This window comes from Pyricularia oryzae, chromosome 1 (genome assembly GCF_000002495.2).
Source record: "Pyricularia oryzae 70-15 chromosome 1, whole genome shotgun sequence".
Classification (NCBI taxonomy): domain Eukaryota; kingdom Fungi; phylum Ascomycota; class Sordariomycetes; order Magnaporthales; family Pyriculariaceae; genus Pyricularia; species Pyricularia oryzae.
In genome coordinates, this window is record NC_017844.1 from 3,529,536 (window position 1) to 3,553,343 (window position 23,808).

Sequence of the window (23,808 nt, forward strand, 5' to 3'; positions counted from 1 at the left end):
AGGCCGAGCTGCCGCCCGACGTCAAGACGCACTGCGCATTCGAGCGCCACAAAGAGCTTGCCATTCTCCTCTTAAGAATATTCATCTTTGATTCGCCCTACGGCACGAACCTGGTAGCCGGCGACTTGGTCCCGCCAAACTTTGATACCTCCAGGACCGTCTACCTTGCCTTCCCAGACGCTTCCCCTTACGTGTACATCAGCAACGCCACGACGGTTGCGGGCAGTGTCCCCAACAGTGACGCAAAGAGCCTGCGAGCCATGGTCGTCGAGAGCGTCCCCAACGCGCTATCGAGGCCGGGGGAGCGGTTCACGCTCAAGTCGACCAGCCTTTCGACAAAGAACCTGTCGGAATTGGTTGAGAGAAGAGGTGGTGGCCGCACCAACGCGGCAGGTGGCGGGTGGGCCTTTTACGCCGACTTGCGGAGGAAGGAAAGCCCCTTGGACGTCAACTTGCCGACCCCACCGCTTTCGGATGAGGATGCGGATGGCGGCGAGACGAAAAGAAAGGCCGGATGGGAATCTGAGGAACAAAAGGTCCAGAAAAGGCAGAGATTGGTCGCGCTGGCGAGGTTTGGAGAGTCTGCCAAGATTGACGACGGTCTAGGGGTCGAGAGAGTAGATGTCGTGATCGAAGACCCTTTTCCTTCGGCAGCAGACGGCGGCTCCAATGCGCGGCCTTTGCAAGGAGGCAAGAGTAAACCTGATCGCCGACAGAGCACGCTTGATGCGGCACTCCAGCGGGAGGCGGAACTGCGCGATGAAGAGGAAGATCCATCGGCCGATCCGGGCTCAAGATGGTGCCCGAGGATCAAATTGACATTCCCGGGACACACGTGTTCGCGGGCATAAGGCAACTGGTGGAGGCCGGCGCCATAAATGGGGAACGTATGCCTGGTTGGATGACGGGCGAGGAAGGCGTCACGATTGGGGCTGTGAAACACGGTCGAATAAGAGGGCACAAGGGGTCAGGTGTATAACGGCCCGAGACTTTCTATTGATTTTGACGATTTTGTTTATCATGACAGCAAGGAGTTGGGGCTTCTCTTTTGGGGCTTTTGATTATGGATACCCGTACGCATGATGGCTCTGAATATATTTCTATGTCTATGCATCTACTTGAAACACCTTGGTTGTGTTGGCCCAGGCAGCTTCGGCAACCTCCTCAACCGATACGCCCTTGATCCCTGCCACGATCGCTGCTATCCTCTCAATGGTACATGGCTCGTTGCGGCTCTTTACCATGCAGCCCTCCTCCCATTTCTCTTTCTTGACTGACTTGAAACGTTCAGGTACCTCGGATGCCTTCTTCTGTCCCTTTTTGCTAGGTTGCTGCTGTTGCTTCGGCCTCTTTTGTCTCGTTGTCTTGACGTCGCCGTTTGCTGGCTCCGTAGGTGCATCCGTCGCGGGGGGTTGGGAGTTCCCATCTACCGTTGCAGCAGCCGCGGCGGCGGCGACCTGCTCCTCGTCTGCTGCTTTTCGTTTTGCATCCTCTACGAGGTACTTCCAGCCCTCATGACTGGGTCTAACCTCACACCACGGCCCGTCGGTCTCGATCATAATCCTATCCAGCCTAATCTCACGAACCACGTCGCAGTTCTCCGCCGTCTTAAAGCTGCATCCGTTGATACCAATGTACAAACCCAAGTCCATCAGCTCCCGCGCCTCCTCCGCCGTACCGGTGAAGCTGTGTACCACACCGCCGCGCGCGAGACCCGAGAGATTGTTCCCAAACTTCTCCTTGAGCAGGGAGACGAAATCGGCATGCGCGGCCCGTGAGTGCAGGAACAGAGGAAACTCGAGCTTCTCCTTTTGCAGGGCAACAACCAGGTCGAGCTGGTGCGAAAAGGAATGCAGCTGCAGCTTCTTGGGGCAGTAGTGCAGCCTGTCATAGTCGAGGCCGAACTCGCCAAAGGCGACCAGTCCCGGGCCGGCCGAGCGGACCAGGGCGTCGAGGTCGGCGACGATCTGCTCCGTCTTTTGCAGGTCGGGGGTCCCCTCGTCGTCCGCGGGCACGGGCTTCTCCGGGTCCGGATCACACGCCGCCGTGTGCTCATCGTCCTCGGCCTCGTGGTGGTGGGGGTGGGTAGCGCCAAAGATGGCGCTGCTGCACGGGTGGACGCCCGCCGTGGAGTAGACGGTGCCGGGAAACTCCTGGGAAAGCTTCAGGGCATCCCTGGAGCTCTTGAAGCTCGAGCCCGTGACTATGAGCTTGGTGCACCCGACATCCTTGGCGCGCTGGACGACGGCGGCTAGGTCGTCCGGGTGGCGTTGTTTGCCGCCGTATCGACCACGGAAGATGGGGTCTGCCAAGTTGATTCCAATCTGCAAAGCCACCAGCGTGTATCAGTGACTCATTGAACTGGTCATTTATGCGTTTGTTTGTTTGTTTGTTTGTTTTGTTTTGTTTCTTTCTTCTTTAGTTCCGTCGGCACTTACATCAATATATCTCGGCTGGTACGTCGGTTTTCCATTCGTAACTCCGAGTTGGGGTGAGTCGGAAGCCATGGCGTGCAAAAATCTGCCCCTGAAACGGGACTGGGGCTGCTGGGCGTAGGGGCTTTGCAGGATTAGGGATGAAAGCAGGGGCGACACTGAGACTTTTGGATTCGTGGCCAGTCTCGTCGAGGAGATGCGCATTCTTATCCTCCTGGAAAAAAGTATACAACTGCCGATTTTTGCTGCCCTTTGCAGAACTTCTTGCTGCTTAAATAGAACCTGCCTAGCTGGACTGGCTATCATCGAGACTGAATCATACTGAACCATATACGTAGTCTTACCACAAATTCACGAACGGTATTACTTCTTTGGCTTGAGTTAGCATCGTAATCAGTGCATCCATGCCAGCCCGACTGGTAGATCCCTTAACTGAACATGGGGAATGCCAGTCAGGCTACAGTGCACTGGCTCAGCAAACTGAGCCAGGGGTCAGACGTTACCCCGCTGACAGCTGTAGTCGGCTGCCTGTTGCCCTTCTGTTGCCCTGGGCCCCGCGAATTGGAGCGCTCCATCGAGCTAAAGTGGAAAATCGCGAATCGACGCGCTTTTTTTATCTGATTTTATTGATCGCCTAAGCAAAACGCGTCTCCTTGTGTGCCACTTAAAGGCACCGCGGCTCGATTTCCCACCGTGCCCTCCCTCTCACCCGACAAACCCCATCTCCCATAACAACAAAAGCAAAAAAGCACAGAGAGCAGGAGAACACTTTTTAGGCTTCTCTTGTTGATTGATTCTCTCTTGTGCATGCTTTAAACCATAAACTCATCTAATTCATTCTCTGCAAACCATATTTAAGATACCCCTCAGTCTTCATCTTCCGTTCTCTCGTTCCTTCTCTTTCTCATCCACCTTCTCGCACCAGACAAACAAAATCTGCAATCATGTTTGTCAGGAAGCGTGATGGTCGCCAAGAGCGCGTCCAGTTCGACAAGATCACTGCCCGTGTGTCAAGGCTGTGTTACGGCCTCGACCCGGAGCACGTTGATCCTGTTGCTATCACCCAGAAGGTCATCTCGGGTGTGTACGGAGGTGTCACAACTATCCAGCTGGACGATCTTGTAGGCCTCATCCTTACATCCTCCTGAATATGCTATGGACCGTTCTGACAACAAAACCCGTTGCAGGCCGCCGAGACAGCAGCATACATGACAGTCACCCACCCCGACTACGCCATCCTCGCTGCTCGTATCGCAGTCTCAAACCTTCACAAGCAGACCAAGAAGCAGTTTTCATCAGTGGTCAGCGACCTCTTCCACTATGTAAACCCCAAGAACGGCAAGCTCTCTCCCATGATTGCCCAAGACACATACGACTGCGTCATGCGTCACAAGGAGGATCTCGACTCAGCTATTGTCTACGACCGTGATTTCAACTACCAATATTTCGGCTTCAAGACTCTCGAGAGGTCTTACCTATTGAAGCTCAATGGCAAGATTGTCGAGAGGCCACAGCACATGATCATGCGTGTTGCTGTAGGTATCTGGGGTGACAACATTGAGCGAGTCATCGAAACCTACAACCTTATGTCTAGCAAATTCTTCACACACGCCTCCCCGACGCTTTTCAACGCCGGCACACCGCAGGCTCAGTTGTCGTCATGCTTCCTGGTTGATATGAAGGACGACAGCATTGAGGGAATCTACGACACCCTCAAGACTTGTGCCATGATCTCCAAGATGGCTGGCGGTATCGGTCTCAACGTCCATCGCATCCGTGCCACTGGCTCCTATATCGCCGGTACCAACGGCACCTCGAACGGCATTGTTCCCATGCTGCGTGTGTTCAACAACACAGCTCGCTACGTCGACCAGGGTGGCAACAAGCGCCCCGGTGCCTTTGCCATCTACCTTGAGCCGTGGCACGCAGATGTCTTCGAGTTCCTCGACCTAAGGAAGAACCACGGAAAGGAGGAGATTCGTGCCCGTGACCTGTTCCTCGCTCTTTGGATCCCTGATCTGTTCATGAAGCGCGTTGAGAAAAACGGCGACTGGACCTTGATGTGCCCGAACGAGTGCCCTGGCCTCGCGGACTGCTACGGTGAAGAGTTCGAGGCTCTGTATGAGAAGTATGAGCAGGCCGGTAAGGGTCGCAAGACGATCAAGGCCCAGAAACTTTGGTATTCCATCCTGGAGGCTCAGACTGAGACTGGTAACCCGTTCATGCTGTACAAGGATCACTGCAACCGCAAGAGCAACCAGAAGAACCTTGGTACCATTCGCAGCTCCAACCTCTGCACGGAGATTATCGAGTACTCTGCCCCTGACGAGGTTGCTGTATGCAACCTTGCTTCCCTGGCTCTGCCCCAGTTCGTCGACTACCACAAGGGTGAATACGACTTTGAGAAACTCCATGAGGTCACTCAAGTCGTTGTTCGCAACCTCAACAAGATCATCGAAGTCAACTACTACCCCGTCCAGGAGGCACGCAACAGCAACATGCGCCACAGGCCTATCGGTCTGGGCGTCCAAGGTCTGGCTGACGCTTTCCTTGCACTCCGTCTGCCTTTCGAGTCTCCTGAGGCTCGTGATCTCAACAAGAAGATCTTTGAGACCATCTACCACGCTGCTCTGACTGCCTCTTGCAAGCTTGCAGAGGAGCAGGGTCCATACTCGACATACGAGGGATCTCCTGTTTCACAGGGAATTCTCCAGTACGACATGTGGAACGTCAAGCCTTCAGACCTCTGGGACTGGGACGCTCTCAAGGCCAACATCAAGCAACATGGTGTCCGCAACAGCTTGCTCGTTGCCCCCATGCCTACAGCTAGCACGTCACAAATCCTTGGCAACAACGAGTGCTTTGAGCCCTATACTTCCAACATTTACCAACGCCGTGTGCTTGCCGGCGAGTTCCAGGTAGTCAACCCCTGGTTGCTCAAGGATCTGGTCGAGCTTGGTCTGTGGTCAGACGACATGAAGAACCGTATCATCGCCGAGGGAGGCTCCATCCAGAACATTGCCAGCATCCCTGAGGATACCAAGAAGCTCTACAAGACTGTTTGGGAGATCTCGCAACGTACCGTCGTTCAGATGGCCGCTGACCGTGGTGCCTTCATTGACCAGTCCCAGTCGCTCAACATCCACATGCGCGACCCGACCATGGGCAAGATCACCTCGATGCATTTCACCGGCTGGAAGCTTGGTCTCAAGACCGGCATGTACTACCTGCGGACGCAGGCAGCCGCCCAGCCGATTCAGTTCACTGTCGACCAGGAGGCGCTGCGTCTGCAGGACAAGGCCGTTGCCAAGGAGCGCGTCCTCGGCAAGCGTGCACCTCCGACCGGCAGCTACATGTCGTCGCCGGGTGCCTCAGTTCCGAGGCCGATGTACGCCACCAAAAAAGGCTCGGAGGGCAACTCCCTAAACGCCGAGTCGGCCGATGCTAACGGCTACCCAACGCCGAGCACCACGCCTCCTCCGGCTGTCACTTCCAAGCCGGTCGCATCTCCCGCCAAATCCGTTCCGTTCAAGGCGGATCAGGAGGAGGGTGAGAGCCCCAAGGCTTTGCCCACCGAGCCATCGAAGAATGTCGACGAAGAGGAAGCACTAGACAGCAAGAAGAAGGATACAGAGGACAATGAGAGCGAGAGCAAAGAGCGGGAGATGGATATTTATTCGGAAGCCGTCCTTGCTTGTAAGTTTTTATACGTGCAATCACTGAGAACGTCAAAAGGAGCCCCCACTAATATATTGTCCCTGTTCCAGGCAGCATTGAAAACCCAGAGGCCTGCGTCATGTGCAGTGGTTAGACGATGACGCTTGAGAGGCTATGAGTGCGTGGGAGTCTCGGCGCAAGGATCGTCGAGCTGGTGTACAATGAACTGGGAGTCTCCGACTGTTACGATGGAAAAGATGATACAACTTAATGTGTGGCATGATGAAATTGGAGGGTATCTGGGTTTCGTTCTACCTGTTATTGCTAGGTGGCTTAGGGTTTCTTGTTTTTATATCATCTGCTCAACTGCGTGGATCAGTATATGCGTTTTGACAGGTCTTGTTGCATAGTAGAGGCACTCCTGACTGGGCTCTATGATATTCCTAGCCACGGGCCTGCCACCGTCGGGTTATCAATTGGTTGGGCAGGTCCCATATATGTGGGATGTTACGGCCAAGGGTGGAATCAAATAGACAAAATTCCACAAATCATCAAAACTATCCTCAATGTGCCCTAGCGCTCCGTGTACGTATACCAGGGGTGGAAAGAAAATGAGGCTTGGGATAGATAATCGCCCCAGGCCCCGGGTTGCGTTGCTGCCCGAGCTTTGTGCTTCACTCTCTGCAAGGCAAAGGAGCAAAGGAATACTAACGGCCATTGCCCATGAGCCATACCACTGAGAGTGCGAGTATCAGGGGGATCAGCGGCCTCCTACGTGAAGAATACCAAGTGCCTCATAAACTTCACCACTTGATTGCGCGCCAAGCAATCTACAATAATTATGTCAACATCAACCGGAATTAAAAAAAAAAAAAAAAAAAAAAAAAAAAAAAAAAAAGCTCCGATTGATAACACACGACGGGCGCTCTACTTTGGGCCGTAAAAATCCCATCTCCCCTTTCCCCAAGTTCGTCCAGACGCTTCGGACCGCTATTAAACTCTACTAGCTCCTTCTTTTGCCAACAACTTGATACCTTCGAAACAGGTTATACGTCCACGCAACCCAGTCCACGTTACCATCCGATGTTATTCTTGGTTAGACTTGGCGATCCTTGGGACCGACCCGGAGCTGTCCTCCTGATGGTCCAAAGTGAGACAAAGCCGCTGGATGGGGGATGGAGCAAAACTTCCGTCACCGGAGGGTTCGGAAGGGCCGGCCGGGTACTTTCCGCCTCTGCACGGGGGGACCCCGGACCTCGAAGCGGGTGACACTCTTGGGATGATGGATGTCAAGGCACAAAAGTTATTATAGAAGATATGTCTAAGGGAGGGCCGTATGAACAGAGCTAACTGAATCACTCGCTCGTGCAAGAGTGTCTTGATCCGTGTCTCTCTGTAAAGTCTTGGTATTTTCTCTTATCTAGAGACAATGCCGGGAAAGTACCTCATGGCTTGTGGCTATGGTCTCACATTCCTCCCAGCAAGATGAATCACTAGAACCATTATAGAAGAGTAATATTTAGGTGCACTCTCGGGTTGGCGTTTGCCGGCACGCATGGCTCACTACCTATGTGGTCAAGTCCCTTTTTTACGATGCCACCGTCACAGATCGTCAACCCAAGTGACCTCTTAAATTTTCAGGTTTGCCCACGTACCACCAGTTCGCCGCTCGGCGAGACGGGCAATCCTTGGCGTCTCTGATCAGCGGCCAACAGCAATTGTATCGCGTATTTGCAGCGAAGATCCGGCAACCCGCGCGAGCGTTGGATAGCCCAGCCAAGGGGATTAAAGGGGCGGGGGCGGATGGGAGGGGGGCTTGGAGGGGCTTGAGGGGATAGATTGTCAAAGCAGATCACATACCGTAGGAACTTGTCGATCCCATGAGCGACATGCGGTAGGGTTTTGCTTCGGCATTTGAAAGGCACAAGGTGTGGCTGGAACATGGCGGCCGTTCTTGATAAAGAGCAAGACGGTTCTTGTCTTACACGCCACATGCACACAATTTTTCTTACTCAGAGCGCCATAACGCAAGTCATAATGAAAATGCCCAAGGGTTTTTGGTGTGCCCTCTCCGGCTAGTCTTACAGAAAAGTGTGTCATAACCAGGCCTGACAGAGCCAAGGTCACATTCAAGAACCTGTTTTCTTTCGTCTTCGGGTGGAAACCGGTATCATGAGGGTGAGTTAATAGAGAGAGGTAAGGGAGGCAGAGAGGCTTAGGTCGGCTTTGAGTCTCACATGTACTAGATAGTTTCTTGTAGTGGCGGCATGCCCACTTTTGGTAGCACATCAAGTAGATCTCGTATAACTTAGCATTGTCAAGGGGTAATACAAGAAAGCAAAAAAAGGTCAACCTAGGTGTACTGTAAAAAGATAGAAAGATCCGGGGCGCACACCATCGAGACAAATTCACATGCGCCATGCGTCCTGTGGGTGCCATGGCACGGACACGTTGAGACGGTTGTCGGCGATCAAGTATCGGGTATAGGCAAGATTGACAGAGCACCAAGACTAGGAACCTCTTTTGCAGTATTGCAAGTGGAGGAGGGGGCTTGCGAGTGGACGATGAGATGTTGTTGCTTGTGCAGGCGATGGATCACAAGGACGCGCAGCTCGTGATTCGCTACTGCCCCATGTAATGGTGTCTGGTGTGGTAACACCCAAACAGAAAAAACGGAGGCATTTGCTCCCTATAGCGCTTGCGGGATATATGGAGGGGCCCTTGGTCGTACTTGCTCCGTACTTGCCTGAATTACGGTAGAGGCGATTTCTAAAGCAGGTACGTACGAAGTACAGTGCCGATTTCTCAAAGCCAGAAAGTAAGCTGCCGCCCAGGTCCATCTGCAAGCCAACAAGCCTCGACACGAAGATTAGAATCGATTAATTTATTTATTTATATTACAGTGAGTGGCCAAGAAGCTGGGAAAGGGCACATTCGGTTGTACCGTAAGTCAACCTGGGCATGCATGGAAAGAAATCGCGCAGTTGACAAACGCGCGCAATCAATGTTAAGTAGCGCATCCGGGGTCATTCTACGCAGGTTAGTCTACAATATGCAAAGTAACCTCAATGCAAGCCCGGAGGACGGGAAGAAAGGGTAGAAAGTTCGGAAAATGTAGGGGATCCTGCAAAAACTTGCGCTGGGTTGGGGAATCGGAGGCCCTACTAAGAGTAAGTTTAGTACCTATTGTTACGATACTACTGTAGTAGTACCTTTCTTGGAGTGGTTAGTGGTAGCTGTCGGGGCCGTGCAGAAGACCGTCTTGTGTGTAGACGGTGTCTGAAAGCCAATCAGATGCCCCTGACGCTGAGATGACGTGCAGAACGCTCGTACCACATCGCAGCTTTCATGTGCTGATGACCTACGCTAGGCTTATCTGGGTAAAGCTTAGAGTTCTACTCGTCCCCAGAGAGGGGTAGGCTTGCAAGGCTTGGTAGGCAAAGGAGGCTAGAAAAGCAGCCAGGCGGCCTGGCTGCAGCTGTCTGTGCGCCAAAGAAGAAATGCGGGATGTGATGTGATGAAATGTGTTTTTAGTACGGAGTCTGCCTTTGCTGCAAACGCTAGCCACATGTTGGGCTATATTCGACTGCTGATAAACATTCTGTGCTTCTATTTCTTGGTACGTATCTAGAAAAAGCCCCTAGTCTTGACACGCCGAAATTTCGCCTAGCCTTGGTCAAACATACTACCATCCGTGGGGTACTTTTACCCCGATCGGAATGTGCGCAGGATTTGACATCCATCTCTCTGACTGGTCATCAAATCGGGGAAATTCGCATACCAAGCTTGGAAAAAAAATAAAAACAAAAAAAAGAGAAGAAGAAGAAATAGAAAATAACAAAGCTAACGTAGTCTCTCTTACCGGTAGGTATTTACTTTGCGCTTGACAGAGTGAGAAACCGGCAGAAAGATGGTGTCATGGTATGACGAGGTGGCCTAAGTAGTTCTTACCTAGTGAGGTATACTAGAGTTTAGTTGAGCCCAGGACTCGGTAACCGCTGTGCATGCACGTTTCCCAGCAGCTGTGGGAAAACAAGGTTGTTCCCCCTCCATCTGTACGGAATACTGCAGAAATCCGGGGTAGCCATTCAGTCCTATAAATGGTTCATCAACGACATCCTAGAGACTCGAAACTTCCGAAACTCTCAAAAAGAGGCGTTTGGTTGCGTGGTGGCGGTGTGCAAAGAAACAATAAATCCGAGGGACTTTAAGACACCAGATTTACGGATAATGGTGATTTGTTTGTTGCGAGACGTTGCTCGGCGTTGACGAGTTGCATACTCTCCAGCCATTGGTAGCTGTAAATGTGCAACCATCAAAAAGCAACAAACATGCACACACACGTAAACGAACCTACCTACGAATTACCGTAGTTCCCCTAAGTTAACTTACTGTACAGTATTTAATGACACCACCTTGGCAAGCCGCGGTGATCGGCTGGCAAATCAAAAGAAAGAGTCACCCTTGCTGGGACGGCACAGCAACACGATAAGAAGCCTGCCGGCGAAAACACACAAGAAATGCCAAGGTGATCAGGAAGCGTTTACAAAGCTGATCAGTCACATTCCCCGTTGTCCGATAATGGCTGCCAGCCGCCTGAGTGCTTTTTCAGATATCGAGGATGCCGGTCGGGAATTGGGAACATGGGGAGTGACTGGGTTTGTGAGATTTGTCGGGTGTTTTCGCAGAATACCTTGTAATAATACAAGCAAAATAAGGTAACAGTTATAGTACCTACAGTATCGTAATGTAGACTAAACACATAATCGACATTGTCGCCTACTATGTATTTGCTTCACGACTATACATACCTAGGTACACACCCAACCCAACAAGCGAATGGTTCATGTCATGTAACTAAATAGGTGTCAAATTAGTACCTACCTACCTAGTAATCAGACGAAAGCTGTAGAATTTCATCAAGGTTTACCAGATTAAATGCTCGATGACTCTCAATTGACGTCAAGTCTGATGTAGAGCGTCATGCACATGAATTGGTCTCTCCCTTAGCTTCGGTCAGTATCCATGAAGACGCAGTTTCTTTTTTCCAAGGTTGTAACGTTTTCTGTTTTTAACTGTCGCTTGGAGCGGATAATAATAATTATTGTTATTGTTATTATTATTATTATTATTATTAGTCTTTTCCAAACATCAGGAACGGGCAAGATCAAAAACCTTGGTGCGACGCGATTAAATGCTAGAACTAAAGCCTACTTGGAGGGAGAGAAGCCATGGTTCAAAACAAGACAGGGGTTCATCTCCAGGAGATCCTGTGCAGGCATGCGTGACAAGCTTGCAAAGAAACAACAAAAAAAAAAATCAAGATGCCCAACTCTTGTTTCTTCTACGCTTTTCTTCTGCTCTGTAATGTCTCGTCCGTTGTACCGTCGGGGAGACATGGATTAACAGGTAGTGAGGGTTTGCCAAGAGTAAAGGTGGAGCGTAGACTGTCCCACATCACGAAGCAGAAACCAGTGTCTGGCGACGACTTTCCCGATCCGAGAGCTAAAGCGGCAATATACCACTTGAACGAGATAACAGAGTGGGAATTCACTTGACCGAACAGCCAACCGACTGTTGCATTATCGAACCTGAAAAAAAAAAAAAACTCATCATCATCTGAATTGCAAGAGCCAAAGATATTATGCTACTGTAAATAATGTCATTAGCATCGTTCGTGTAGGTACTGTTCTGCATGTATGTAGTAGCGAACGCTGCCCAATCCATGTGCAAAAACACCCAACCCAGAGTCAGTGTGCCCAGACCTAATCCACTATCCTACGATTGAGCCTATTATGAGGTACTTTTTACATGTCGACCCCTGTATTCCATGAACATATCCAACCATTCAATTCGATCCCCTTGATCAAGTTGAACGGTCTGATCACAAGCTAGGACGTGCTGCAGCGACAACAAGACGACACGCTAGTGACAGCCAGCCGGCCTCCCATGATTGTTTTTACCCCAATTGTCAACAAGGAATAATGGCGGGGGAAAGTTTGGAGAGCAAACAAGGGTTAAAAGCGGCTGGTCTCGGGTGTATCCTCCCTGGTTAGGTACTGTTACACCTCCGCTCTCGCAGCATTAGCAGCCAAAACGCCCTGACCAGGAATGCCGGAATGCCATAGTGGGCTGTCACACTAGCTACCTACCTTACCCAGGTAAGGTAGGTACCTTATGTATCTTTTGGCTTTTCTCTTCTTTTGCCCCTTTCCCCTCCGCATCAATCCCACTTTCCCTAGAAAGAACAAGGGTCTTGGCATATTTTTTTTTCTTTCTGCGCATCCAGCCCAGTCCCATCCTGCAGCGGCGTCGTGGACCGGCAGCTCCGAATAGGGAAAGGGACGAGATGATGCAGGTAAGAGTGGAGGGTACCTACATACAAAGTAGTTCGTAGAGAACAACAGATCAATCAGTCCATCGGAGGCAGCAAGCGAATGGCGCGCCATGCTGTGATTCACCTCAAGACTTGTTCTAGACCATAGAATTGCAAACCCAACCCATCAACTCGCTCACCTGCCAGCTGCACGTCCTTAGCCTACCACGTAGTACAGTAGAGTCGGGTTACACGACTTGATTTAGCTCTTGACTTCTATTTGATGCTTGGGTTGACATGCACAGGCAGACGCAAAAAACCACCGAACAAGCGGGTCAAAGACAGAGAGAAAAAAAAAATTAAACCCCCCCCCCCCGCGTCCCCTCCCGCGGCATTGAATTCACCCAACCTCGCCCCTTTGGGCTTTGCCGGCCCTCAATGCCTGCCCGTCTCCTGTTAATAGAAACTACGTACGGCGGTCAAACGCATATGTTGATCCACTATCCCTTTCTGTAATATCTGCTGGACGACAATGCCCGCGAATCATAGGCTACCTTGCGGCTGGCTGCACTCCCGCCCAAAGAAATCGATGGGCCGGTCTGGACTCGTGAGCCGGGAACCCCATACTTTGCTGAAATGAGGCTAGCGTTGCTAAAGGGCTCGTTTCTCTCTCATCGTCACTGAAATTCCTCTTACCCTCGTCGCTTTTCATTCACGCGCTTGGTTCATGTTGATGCTACCATAGCTGCCACGTTGGGCTTGCATGCAACCAGATTCATGGATGCTTTGCGATGCCTTGGATGTATACAGAGTAGTCCGCGAAACAGGGGGTTGCTTTGGGGGTCCTTTCGTGTACAACAATGATTGACAATACGCGATGCCCCTTGGCCTTTTTAGTTGGTCGGTCAACCCGCCGTCCACTTTAATACAAATCTTATGCGTCCATAGGTCGGTCCTTGTGCAAATAAAATCGATCTGGGGCTCGGCTTGTACCGATAACGTAATGCTGAACGATGGCGACAATTGGCCCCAGTCAGTAAGGAGAGAAAAAAAAAAAGCCCTGAAGGTCTGTTGATTGACCCTGGAGGCCCACCCTTACAAAGATCGCGACTAGGTCGGCTATTTCAAAAGACTGCCGTGCCGGCTACGAAGGGTCTTGTGTCGTAGCGTGCCAAATCCGTAGTGGAGGGCAAGACGGGCAGTGATCGTCCAGGGGTTCTTAGGGCCGCCTTTACGGTTTATAGGGGACGTCACCCCGTAATCTTCAACTATTTAGCGTGGTCTATTGAAAGTTCACCGCTAAAAGCTGCCTTTGTTAGGCGTCTAAGCAAACTTCCGGTGCGGCCCGGTCTTAAATACCTTTGATGGCTTCAAGAGAGCCGATGCAGGGCAACTACGACATTGCTACAGTTAGAATTCCTGCATAAAACCTGAATATTCACACCAAGACATCCGCATTTGCCAAGAAGTTCGATGTTTTTCTTCTCTTTCCACAGGAGAAGAGGCAGCGCAATGTTAGCTTCCGAAATAGTCGAATATGTAACCCAATTTTTTTTACCTTCTGTCCCCCACGGAGAAGGGCCTGACATGATATTTACCTGACTCGAGTTTGCCCAATTATCCCCTACTGGCTGAGGATCCCGCCCGCTACTCTGCAGCAGAACCTGATCCCAATCCTTTGTCAACCGGTTTTGCAGGTTTTGTTCCTCTTGGGTATCGCTGCCGCGCGTTGCAGGGTCGGCTTCTCCCCCGGAATCTGGCCATCGCTCTCCATCAAATTGCGACCTAAGCCGGAAAAGCACAGTTGTCTGTGCAGCCCGATTTTGGTTGGCCGGACGCATCAATCAATCATTCTTACTTTAGTGCTACTGTCCATATGAACAAAAGAAAACGTGAAAAAAAAAGATTCCTGCCGTTGCTCGACGTGACGGGAACCACGGATCGTACAATTGTGGTGCGCGTGCGGGAACATTGAACCCCTACCTCTTTCCGCTACTGGACTAGGCAAACCAGGCGCCTCCATACGAGCCCAGTCTGGGCGGGCCTGCCAAGAACTAACCTTCAGTCAGTGATGTGGTTGGCCATGAAATGCCGGCCGACCGACAATTCAAATCGTGCTGTTTCCGGCGGGCCATGGTCGGGAAAGGGAGCCACGTCGTCTCATCAAGTTCTAACGTACCTAGCCAGGCTAGGTAGCAAGCTTTTGTTGTCAAAGTTGAGTTTATTCGTCGTACGAAACTACTGCAGTGTAACTTTTACCTTGAAATGGTGGCACAAAGTAATTCCTCTTGCTAATTTCATCTCATCGCCATTTATTCGCCTGGTGCCTTATTGTCTCCTTTTTTCCCCCTCGAGTATTTATTCCCTCCTCTGTACCGAAGGACAATCCAACTAGACCATTTCCGGCTGGCAAAGATCGTGATGATGGAGAAGACGCCCGTCTGTAGTGTCTCTTGTCCATCCAATCACAGGCACTAGCACAACCCGCTTTATCCCGGCCCTTTGATAAGCTTGGACCCCGGTCCCTGAACATACACCCCCTTACACCCTTGGGTTGGGAGTCCTGTTCTTACCCCCAATAAGCGGGTGTGTAAAATAGTTTGGCAATTGGAAACCTACGGTAATAAAAGTACCTACTATTATACGGAATAGCCCAACCCGAAAGCAGCTCCTTGCAGTGTACAAATTGGCAAAGCATAGAGACCAGTGCCTTGGGGTTTTATTATTATTATTTTTACTTTTACTATTTTTTTGTTACCATTATGGTTCCTGATTCTACCTAGCTTCGAGGTGTCGTATAACCCTGCCGTACACATAATTTATTCAAGGCTGGCTTGATTTCAAAAAGATCTTGATCATCTGGGCATGGGTCAGTTCTATAGATAGGCAGGTACCTACCGTTAGAGGCTCTTCTACTGCATGTAGTTCTACGACCAGCACGTACGTACCCGGTGTGAACAAAGAAAAAGACCAAACTGACCATCCTGGACTGTCTCCACCCGCATACGTCAAGCCTCTCTCCGCTTGTTGGCTTCGGCGGCTTAGCGTGGTCGCCCCTCCATTCTCCAGTCACACTTTCCGTGTGTGGGACTGTGCTGTGTGCTGAGAGGGATCCATCGCATTTCATCCACCCATGTCCTTGACCGCGCTCGCTGCCTCTCCAGCTTCGAAGTGACCAGTCTTTTCATCGGTTTCCATCTACTTCTACTTTTTCGCACCATCACCTCCGACCACCCAGTACGCCACAGGTTCCCGACTTTGTACGCTCCTTTTCGAAGTTGCAAGAAACAAATCGGTTTTCACGACTCGACGCGAACTATATCGATTATTTGATTCGCCATAAATTTGACAATCCACACGCTTCTTTTTATTCCGTCGTGTGTCCCGCCAATTCGACGGAACCCCTCCAAATTTCCTGCTCGCCCGGACCTCTATTTCCGCATCCGCCGCAACCGCAAACCTACCGCTTGGTTCGCCTCCCCGAAACATCAATACTCATTCTGAGCTGCCAAACTGCACTCAGAACCCGAACCGCCGTTAACGAGGGCGCTCGATTTTACCGCACGAAAACGGCGGTCCGCAAAGAATTCAAACCCGCAGAACGTTCACGCCGATCACGACGACGACGACGACGACTTGGGGGGTGGGCTCGTCGGGGTGGCTTTCTTCTACGATGAACTCGTAGTAATCGGATTTCAGGAATTCTTTTTTTTTTTACTTCTCTACTTCTATCACTATTACCTTTTTTTCCTTGCAAGAAAACATTGCCCGAACAGCGGATGCGATCCCTTGAACGCTACCGACGGCCGTTTGACCTCGACTCGTCGCCTGCTATGGAACCTGGTCACCACAAGAACGGCCGCGCGCAGCCGATGCCGGTCGCCGCCGCACACATCCCGTCGCGGACCGCGAACAGCACCCCAGTGTCGTCTCCAGGACTGTTTAGCCCGACCCCTTCGCGTTTGAACATGCTCATGCACCAGGGCCACACCATGTCTGAGGGCACGTCACCGCTGCCTGCAAACTCGAGCGATTTCTTCTTGCACCCTTTACAGATACGCAAAGTTCGAGAGTGAGTTGCAAGACTTGATGTTCTTCCAAAAGACTGTGCGAAAGCCCTTCTAACCCGACCTTTGGAATGTAGAACGTATACCGCAAATGTAGATCGTGACGGTACAACTGGGCGAAAGCTCATCAACCAGTATGAAGTCATGGAGGAGATTGGCCGTGGTCAGCATGGCAAGGTGAAACTGGCCCGGAACACCACGACGGGGGAGAATGTTGCCATCAAAATTATCCCGCGTTATTCCAAGAAACGCAGACTAGGAAAGGTCACGGCCGAGGACCCTGGGAGGAACACGAAGCGGGAGGTTGCCATCCTCAAGAAGATCCGCCATCCGAACGTTGTAGCCCTTCTCGAAGTGATCGACGACCCTGAACTCAAAAAGATCTACATGGTCCTTGAATACGTCGAGCATGGCGAAATTACTTGGAGGAAAAAGGGTCTCCCGCATATTTGCAACCTAGAGCGCCGACTAGTGGAGCGAGGCGCCCGTGGTGAACCGCCTTCCGCTGAAGAGGAGTACTTGTTACGTCAAATGGAACGCCGACAGGCGATGAAGGGGTTTCAGCGGGCAAAGGCTGCACAAGCGAACTCCAGCCACGACCAGGCGGCCTACGAGGACTACGAAGGGGAACAGACACGATCAGACGAACACCGATGCGCATATCCGTCTCTTCCCTGCTCCAGGGTTGCCTCGCCGCCTCCTTCCCGCACAGCCTCAGCCATGTCTCTCACGAACTTGCCCGTCTCACAACCGTCCGACTTCGACATGACTCCCCGTGCTGGTGATATGGAAGAACAGCACCTATCATCTCTACGTCACACCTCATCCTCTTATGACCTCAACGGCACGATGTACGGCGTCTACGGCGGACGTGGAAACGGAACATCGTGCAGTCGGACGCGCTCCCCTAGCATGGCTGATTCGATCATATCGCACCTATCATCTGCAGATATGGAGGAGTCAAGCCCTCACGATCCTTATGTCGATGACTACTCCTATGTACCTTGCTTCACTCTGGAAAACGCCAGATCTGCTTTCCGGGACACTGTGCTTGGCTTGGAGTACCTCCACTACAACGGGGTTGTCCATCGCGATATCAAGCCCGCCAATCTGCTGTGGACCAAAGATTTTCGGGTCAAGATTTCCGACTTCGGTGTATCCTACTTTGGACGACCGGTAAGAGAGGGAGATGTTGATGAGACAGTGTCCGAGGCGGAAGCACTGAACTTTGATGATGATCGCGAGCTCTCCAAGACCGTGGGCACGCCTGCCTTCTTTGCCCCTGAACTGTGTTACACAGATCTCGACAAGGAGCCGCCCAAGGTCTCCGAGCAGATTGACGTTTGGTCGCTTGGTGTCACCCTTTACTGCATCGTCTTTGCCCGTATACCCTTCTTGGCCCAGGACGAGTTTGCGATGTTTAAGAAAATTGCAACCGAAGATGTATACATTCCTCGGCAACGCCTACGACCCGTGACCCCCTTCACGGACCCCAGCAAGGTATCTTTCCAGAAGCGGGTAAACATTGAACCGTACAGGGACGATGAAGATGCTGCCTACGAGAAGATTGATGACGACTTGTATGACTTGCTTCGACGGATGTTGGTCAGGAACCCCGAGGAGAGAATTCGACTTGGCGAGGTTAAAGTGCACCCTTGGGTTACACGAGATATTCCAAACCTGGAAAACTGGCTCAAGGACACGGATCCCTCTAGGAAGATGTCTGGGAGACAGATCGAGGTTGACGAGAAGGAGATTGGCCGTGCTGTCGTGCCTCTTACCTTCCTCGAGAGGGCAAAGTCCGCAGTCAAAAAGGCCGTCGGCAAAGTCATTCACCCCAGAGGCGATCGCCCCGAGCATTCAAGGAGGAGAGCGCAGAGCAGTGCAGCCAGTTCCGTTGGAGAGAATGGGTCAATTGCGTCTTCGGCGTATCCGGCAGATATTCCCAAGAAAAGTGTCAAAAGCGATGACTACTTCGCCACGGTTACACAAATGCCCAGCGAGCACCCGCTAGCGCAAAGCTTGACAGCTAGCCCGCGAGACTCCCCTTTGGGGCGCAGCCCGTCAGGTAGCGCCCCCGTGAGCGGGAAGCCGTCCAGACACACCGGCGAATTCAACTCAATAGCTCACGACATGGCGGAAAAGCCGATGCCCACTGCTCCGACGCCCAGTCATCATGTTAGGAAGCACGGCCATGCTAGGTCTATGGGCGCCAATCCTTACTTGTGCTTGACCCCCACCCTACAGCAGTCGTACACTGTTCCATCAAGCCCTCTCCCCCGGGAGATGATGGAGGAGCGCAGCAGGCTATACAACCGGAAAAGCCGAGAGCCCAACATGCAGTCAGATGACTCCTCCCGAGCCCTTTCAATGGACCGTGCCGGGCTGGTTTTCCCTCAAACGGATAAACGTGCGGAAGCCAAGGTAGCGCTCAGCCACGCCGTCGCCCCGGGTAGTCTGCAACAACCAGCCCGATCTCCTCGTCACATTCGGTCTATCGACGTCATGGGCAGCTCGCCTTATGTATCCCCTGGATTTGTGCCATCTCTTCTGTCTCAGCTTGGCCAACCAATGTCCGACTCGAACATTCAAGCCAAGAGCCTATCGGAAGACCGATTTGCAACAGTATACCGCGTCGAGTCTGGGGTTCCAAAAGCCCCTCAGTACGAACGGCAGCCGCTGACCATTCAGACCAGCGTTGATGTGTCAAGGACCAGCCAGCCATCACCGGACGACTCTCAGCCATTGCCCCCGTCGCGTGAGCAGACTATATCAACCGTCGTCTCTTCAAGTGTCACCTCGCTTGGTGGGGTGTGCACACCGATGACCAGCCCCAGCATAGTGGCCAGCCCTGTCTGTCAGACCACGACAGCGAACACACGAGACACCCCCGAATCAATGCCCGTGTTTCAGTCGGACCCATCTCTGCCGGCACTTATGAGTGGCGCCAGCTCCGTGTCCGCCGATGTTGAAGGAGATTTCCTCAAAAAGCCGGGCGTCGTGGATCGTTCATCATTTATCGCCACCACCGATTCGTTGACACCACCTGCACCCGGTAAGGCTCTTGAAGATTTTCCGCTGGATCAGCCCGAACTGGACCATGCCGAAATCATTCCGGTCCAACTAAGTCCGGCATTCTCCAGCCACGGCGTTCGTAGGCACGCGCCCGCACCTACATCCACCAGGTCTTCGTACTTGTCCAATAATGACATGGACGATGATAGTGACAGTGACGACGGCATGCTTATGATCAGGACCAAGAAGAAGTCTGCGCCCAGAAGCCCGCCCGCCACTCAACAACCCTATTCCCCCACCGGAAGTTTGGCACTCACCGCGAGGAGACGTGACACGAACACCAGCATTGCCAGTACGGAAACCGCGAGAAGAGTCTCGCAACACAACTGAATTACGCTTGAGCTCAACGCCCATCCTCTACGAGCGCACACAACATACATACGCATACTACGACTGGATGTTTCTGAATGTCCATATTTTGCACACAAAAACAGTTCAAACCTGAGCAAGATAGGGTACAACATATTGGATTTGACGTCCCCGCGGATTTGCATTGGCTGGACTTCTGATTTCCTTTGTGTTTTGTCTTTGGCAGCTGGCCGCTCAACCATACAAGGAAGGCAGTCTTCATTCGATTCTTGAATGCCCTGAATGCAGCACATGAGCTCCAGCGGCTCAAATTGGATCTGCCCAGAACAGGCGTTTTGTGGGTTTGACTCTTTTTCTTTTCTTATATAGAGGCGCGCTACTCTTTTGCACTCTTCAGGTTGACAGGAACGGGGGCATATGCGCCTTCTCCCTCTTGCATTGCATTCATACCTATTTCACTACTCATTGATAGAAAAGTGGGAGGTTCACTGTTTGTTGTTTTACTACTTGGGAGGATAGTCTGTTTTACTTTCACGCCCTTGACATGCATCACTGGGAGAATAAATTGTGGGAACGGAATGAGGGATTAGTTGTCGATTGTTTCGACATTCGGTTACATGGCAGAGGCTGTTGTCATTCATATACTTCTCTGTGGGGCGTAGCAGGAGGTGTGGCACCAGCCCTTTTCATTTTGCAATAATGACATGGCATGACGGGAAGTTGGTCAGGGAATGGGTGGGCAGCATTGATTTTTCTTTTCTTTTTTTTTTTTTTTTTTTTTTTGTTTAGAAATGGGGGGGGGGGGAGGTGCAATGGTTTTCACATCAACATGGATGTTGGCTGGGATGAGAATTTATGGCTGTGGGATTGTGACGAAATTGGGCATGTTGGGGGACACAAATTATGGATTGATGAAAGGAATGATGATTTGGGCAGTTGTTTACATGATGCCTGGGGCGCGAGACCTCGAGGAGTTAACCAGTGCTGGCATCGTTGGCTTAGTACCACAAGTCTTGGACAAAGATCACCGCTCTAATATTAAATATTCTCATCTGTACTAAACCGCTCTCCGGGACTCGGTTACCTGTGACAAGACTCAATGCCTATGCCTCGTTAAGAAGCAAAGGAGAATATCAAGTGATACCGGGCATCGTGGGCGGCAATTCTGAATCTACTGACTTCTTTAGCATCGTTTGTCTTTGCTGCATATCATTGTTGGCATGACAGCTCTTGGATCGTTGAATGTGGCCAGAACTCTCTTAGCTGCTGAGCGCTTATGCCTTGCTGTTTTGAGGTATACTTACAAGTTGTGCCGGAAGATACAATTGTCATCATTTGTCGACCTAGCAAGACTCGGCTCATCACTCACCGCCACACCAACCGACAGCATGCCTTGCGTGAACAACTATCTGTTTGCCCATCTACTCACCAACGACACCAGGATCGTCGAACATGCAACGCTGCCTGATGGTCAATTCTTTTCTAGACCCATTCCCTACGGAGCATCCGTACCGAGCATACAACCTCCCCAGAAGAAAGAGGAGGGAAAAAGACAACTTCGACAGCCAACAACCTTGAACATGACTTGACCCAAGCTTCATTGTAGAAAGAGCATCTCACTTGGCAGGTAAATAGGTAATGAGACTACGACGGAGGTCCCCGAACAGTTGAACTAATCTCCCCGGCAGGGACTAGACCGAGGGTACCTGCATTTACGCGGGTAGATAAGCAATGCGGACGTGGCTGTCCAACCTGGGAGCTGTGCCGCAGGCGTAGGCAGCTTGCGTGTTGGAGATATATAGATGGAAACGGAAGCTTTAGAAAACAAAAGTAAAGGTGCGATACAAGTACTGATTTCTTGCTGTGTACAACCTACCTTACCTACATAAGCTACGCAAAGAGAAGAGGGAAGAGAGGAGAAAGGGGAAATCATTACGTGTTACAGCCCACGAGCTTTTCTTTCTCTGCTGCAGTGCAGCTGTTTGCTTTGAGTAGATTCTGTGCAACGCTCAACAAGCCAACCGGCTGACTGGTAGCACGCGGATACGAGGTTGATGAGATGGACTGCAAGGCAACAGACAGTTGGGCAAAGTTATGTTTGACAGGAGAGTGGCAGTTGAAGGCGTGAAGTAACTCAAAATGGTTGTTGGATTCCAAACTTGCGCGGTTCGCCGGCAAATCACTCAAAAGTTCTTGTACGTATATTTCACAACCATCACCGAAAACAATGAGCTCATAACCCAACCAAGATGACCATGTCGAGGAGTGGCGGCCAAGGCGGCGTCCTGTCACGCGTCGAGGACGCGAGGGCGCCAATACCCAAAACCGCATCTTCAAGTTTCTCCGTACGTAAATTATGAGCATAGTCGTACATCATTATACAATCGGTTGGTCTAGAAAATATGGTGGCAAGGGTGGCTAAAACGTAAACTGTCAGCCACAGCATCGCAGATTTTGCTGGCTATCGTAGGTAACCGTTGATAGGGTACCGAGAGCACTAGCTCAGGCAGGAAATCGTAATGTGATTGGATACGCGAAATTTGTTTGCTTCACTTCTTACACAAACACGCAAGCAGTAAACGAATGATTGGTGTGGCGAGTGCCGGTTTTCCGTGGCTTGCCTTGTAGCCAATCTGCGATTGATTATTGAAGCGACATTTGGGTTCTTGGGTAAAGGTGGGTGCGGCCCGAAAGACACGAAAAAACAAATGAAATTGATATTCATGACGTTGCCCAGCCCTGGTTGCTCCAACCGACAAGAGAAGCCCATAGCTTGCGTATACGGAGTAGGGCCTGAGTGCTTCCCTCCATATTTTTTTTCTTCCTTCTTGAGGGCCTTGAGTGCCGAATCCCCGAGCTGCCCGAACCCCTCACGACAGCTGCAAAGAACAAGCATAGGGAAATTCTCGGCGCTTTCCCCAGACTCGGAGTTATCCTGTTATAGCAGTACAAGCCGGAGTTGTCGTGGTGATGGACGCAAGAAGCGCTGCAGTGAGATCCACAAGCCACATCATCGACTGTTGGAGCAACGGTGTGACGACGAGGCTGGTGGGAATGGCGCAGGAAGCTAGCGCAACTCGATGGGCAGAGTTGGGCATCTAATTACTTTTTGCTACTCTACCAAATAGATTCGGCTTTTCTAGCCGAGAGTAGTGTGCCAAGTTGAAGCTAGGGAAAGTTTACCTTTTGCGTTCCTAGAGGTAAACTGGGGTGGTGGGTATGACATCAGTTCATCTCATGTGGCTAATAGTAGGTGGTTGGCTGGGATCTTCCATATTTTCCCCTCTCTTTGTTTTTTTTCTTTTTCCATATTGAAGCAGTACGGATGTTGTACTGCATCAAGGCATTACATGCGGGTCTACACATTCGCGAATGCAGGCTTGATCTTGGTTTGAAGTAGAATAAAACACAGTGGACAAGAAAAGCAAACAATGAAAATAAAGATTGCTTGACCTTGAAGGGGCCTGGACCGGCCTGTACCCGTCGAAGTGGCGGGGCAAGCCTTGTGGCTGGGAGTGGCTGCTGAAGAAGTCTGTCTCTGATCTTGATGGAGCCCCTGTCTACTGTACAATGTGTACTACCCGCCATCCTGTTTACCCCTGTCTATCCGTCTACGATATGCATCCCAACCTTGGCTGATGCTCTAAGTCGTCCAATGGGCTGCTGCCAACGATCTAGATTCGATGTGGAATCAAGAATTTGGACATTTTCTGTCGTTGCTGTTAACTGTATACTACGTTTATTTTTTATCTTATTTTTCCCCCCTCTGACTCCCTTTACTGTTCCCCGACCCTTTGAAAATTGCGGCAAGCAAGATCCATGAAGCAATTGATCAGAACAGCCCTAGTCTATCCTGACATTGACCTGATTAACCAACCCCTTGATTTTTTTGTGATTGATTCTCTGTACTGCCAAGTTGGGTGCCACCAAATCTCCCGAGTTACTTCGT

At 51.1% G+C, this 23,808-nt stretch overlaps 8 protein-coding genes across 8 annotated transcripts in view; 5 read left to right on the forward strand and 3 right to left on the reverse strand.

The window, feature by feature from the left end:
• MGG_16236 (uncharacterized protein) overlaps nucleotides 1–1,119 on the forward strand; it is a gene marked incomplete at its 5' end in the record, with an annotated part of 1,929 nt that extends 810 nt beyond the window's left edge. The window contains one exon of the mRNA XM_003709706.1: nucleotides 3–1,119. Within this exon, the coding sequence (XP_003709754.1) occupies nucleotides 3–851 (849 nt within the window). The 3' untranslated portion in view covers nucleotides 852–1,119. The remainder of the gene's footprint in view (nucleotides 1–2) is intronic.
• Nucleotides 958–2,850, reverse strand: MGG_06999 (uncharacterized protein). The gene is made up of 2 exons (XM_003709707.1): nucleotides 2,439–2,850; nucleotides 958–2,324 (listed from the first exon to the last, which is right to left on the reverse strand). Exons 1-2 carry the CDS (start codon nucleotides 2,763–2,765, stop codon nucleotides 1,107–1,109), a joined length of 1,545 nt encoding a protein of 514 aa, XP_003709755.1. The 5' UTR covers nucleotides 2,766–2,850; the 3' UTR covers nucleotides 958–1,106.
• Nucleotides 2,851–3,123: 273 nt separating this feature from the next.
• Nucleotides 3,124–6,724, forward strand: MGG_07000 (ribonucleoside-diphosphate reductase large subunit). Its single transcript, XM_003709708.1, has 3 exons — nucleotides 3,124–3,556; nucleotides 3,623–6,131; nucleotides 6,203–6,724. Exons 1-3 carry the CDS (start codon nucleotides 3,380–3,382, stop codon nucleotides 6,244–6,246), a joined length of 2,730 nt encoding a protein of 909 aa, XP_003709756.1. The 5' UTR covers nucleotides 3,124–3,379; the 3' UTR covers nucleotides 6,247–6,724.
• Nucleotides 6,725–8,511: 1,787 nt separating this feature from the next.
• On the forward strand, nucleotides 8,512–10,953 carry MGG_16237 (uncharacterized protein; the record flags this gene model as incomplete). The annotated part of the gene is made up of 9 exons (XM_003709709.1): nucleotides 8,512–8,520; nucleotides 8,853–8,910; nucleotides 8,996–9,037; nucleotides 9,108–9,131; nucleotides 9,323–9,356; nucleotides 9,627–9,711; nucleotides 9,983–10,013; nucleotides 10,492–10,750; nucleotides 10,908–10,953. The coding sequence occupies 9 exons, from the start codon at nucleotides 8,512–8,514 to the stop codon at nucleotides 10,951–10,953; spliced, it is 588 nt and encodes a 195-aa protein (XP_003709757.1).
• Nucleotides 10,954–13,692: 2,739 nt separating this feature from the next.
• Nucleotides 13,693–14,543, reverse strand: MGG_07002 (uncharacterized protein; the record flags this gene model as incomplete). The annotated part of the gene is made up of 4 exons (XM_003709710.1): nucleotides 13,693–13,894; nucleotides 14,007–14,193; nucleotides 14,267–14,276; nucleotides 14,468–14,543. The coding sequence occupies 4 exons, from the start codon at nucleotides 14,541–14,543 to the stop codon at nucleotides 13,847–13,849; spliced, it is 321 nt and encodes a 106-aa protein (XP_003709758.1). The 3' UTR covers nucleotides 13,693–13,846.
• Nucleotides 14,544–15,585: 1,042 nt separating this feature from the next.
• MGG_07003 (CAMKK/META protein kinase) lies at nucleotides 15,586–20,681 on the forward strand. The gene is made up of 2 exons (XM_003709711.1): nucleotides 15,586–16,480; nucleotides 16,553–20,681. Exons 1-2 carry the CDS (start codon nucleotides 16,188–16,190, stop codon nucleotides 19,878–19,880), a joined length of 3,621 nt encoding a protein of 1,206 aa, XP_003709759.1. The 5' UTR covers nucleotides 15,586–16,187; the 3' UTR covers nucleotides 19,881–20,681.
• Nucleotides 20,682–21,042: 361 nt separating this feature from the next.
• On the reverse strand, nucleotides 21,043–21,460 carry MGG_16238 (uncharacterized protein; the record flags this gene model as incomplete). Its single annotated transcript, XM_003709712.1, has 2 exons — nucleotides 21,043–21,143; nucleotides 21,289–21,460. The coding sequence occupies 2 exons, from the start codon at nucleotides 21,458–21,460 to the stop codon at nucleotides 21,043–21,045; spliced, it is 273 nt and encodes a 90-aa protein (XP_003709760.1).
• Nucleotides 21,461–22,108: 648 nt separating this feature from the next.
• Nucleotides 22,109–23,331, forward strand: MGG_16239 (uncharacterized protein; the record flags this gene model as incomplete). Its single annotated transcript, XM_003709713.1, has 3 exons — nucleotides 22,109–22,204; nucleotides 22,257–22,325; nucleotides 22,739–23,331. The coding sequence occupies 3 exons, from the start codon at nucleotides 22,109–22,111 to the stop codon at nucleotides 22,928–22,930; spliced, it is 357 nt and encodes a 118-aa protein (XP_003709761.1). The 3' UTR covers nucleotides 22,931–23,331.
• Nucleotides 23,332–23,808: the final 477 nt, after the last annotated feature.

Coding starts and splice junctions, on each gene's coding strand:
- MGG_07003 (XM_003709711.1), top strand. CDS start 16,188: ATGCGATCCCTTGAACGCTACCGACGGCCGTTTGACCTCGACTCGTCG. Junction 16,481..16,552: donor CAGATACGCAAAGTTCGAGA/GTGAGTTGCAAG, acceptor TTTGGAATGTAG/AACGTATACCGCAAATGTAG.
- MGG_07000 (XM_003709708.1), top strand. CDS start 3,380: ATGTTTGTCAGGAAGCGTGATGGTCGCCAAGAGCGCGTCCAGTTCGAC. Junction 3,557..3,622: donor CTATCCAGCTGGACGATCTT/GTAGGCCTCATC, acceptor AACCCGTTGCAG/GCCGCCGAGACAGCAGCATA. Junction 6,132..6,202: donor TTCGGAAGCCGTCCTTGCTT/GTAAGTTTTTAT, acceptor TCCCTGTTCCAG/GCAGCATTGAAAACCCAGAG.
- MGG_06999 (XM_003709707.1), bottom strand. CDS start 2,765: ATGGTTCAGTATGATTCAGTCTCGATGATAGCCAGTCCAGCTAGGCAG. Junction 2,325..2,438: donor ACCAGCCGAGATATATTGAT/GTAAGTGCCGAC, acceptor GTGGCTTTGCAG/ATTGGAATCAACTTGGCAGA.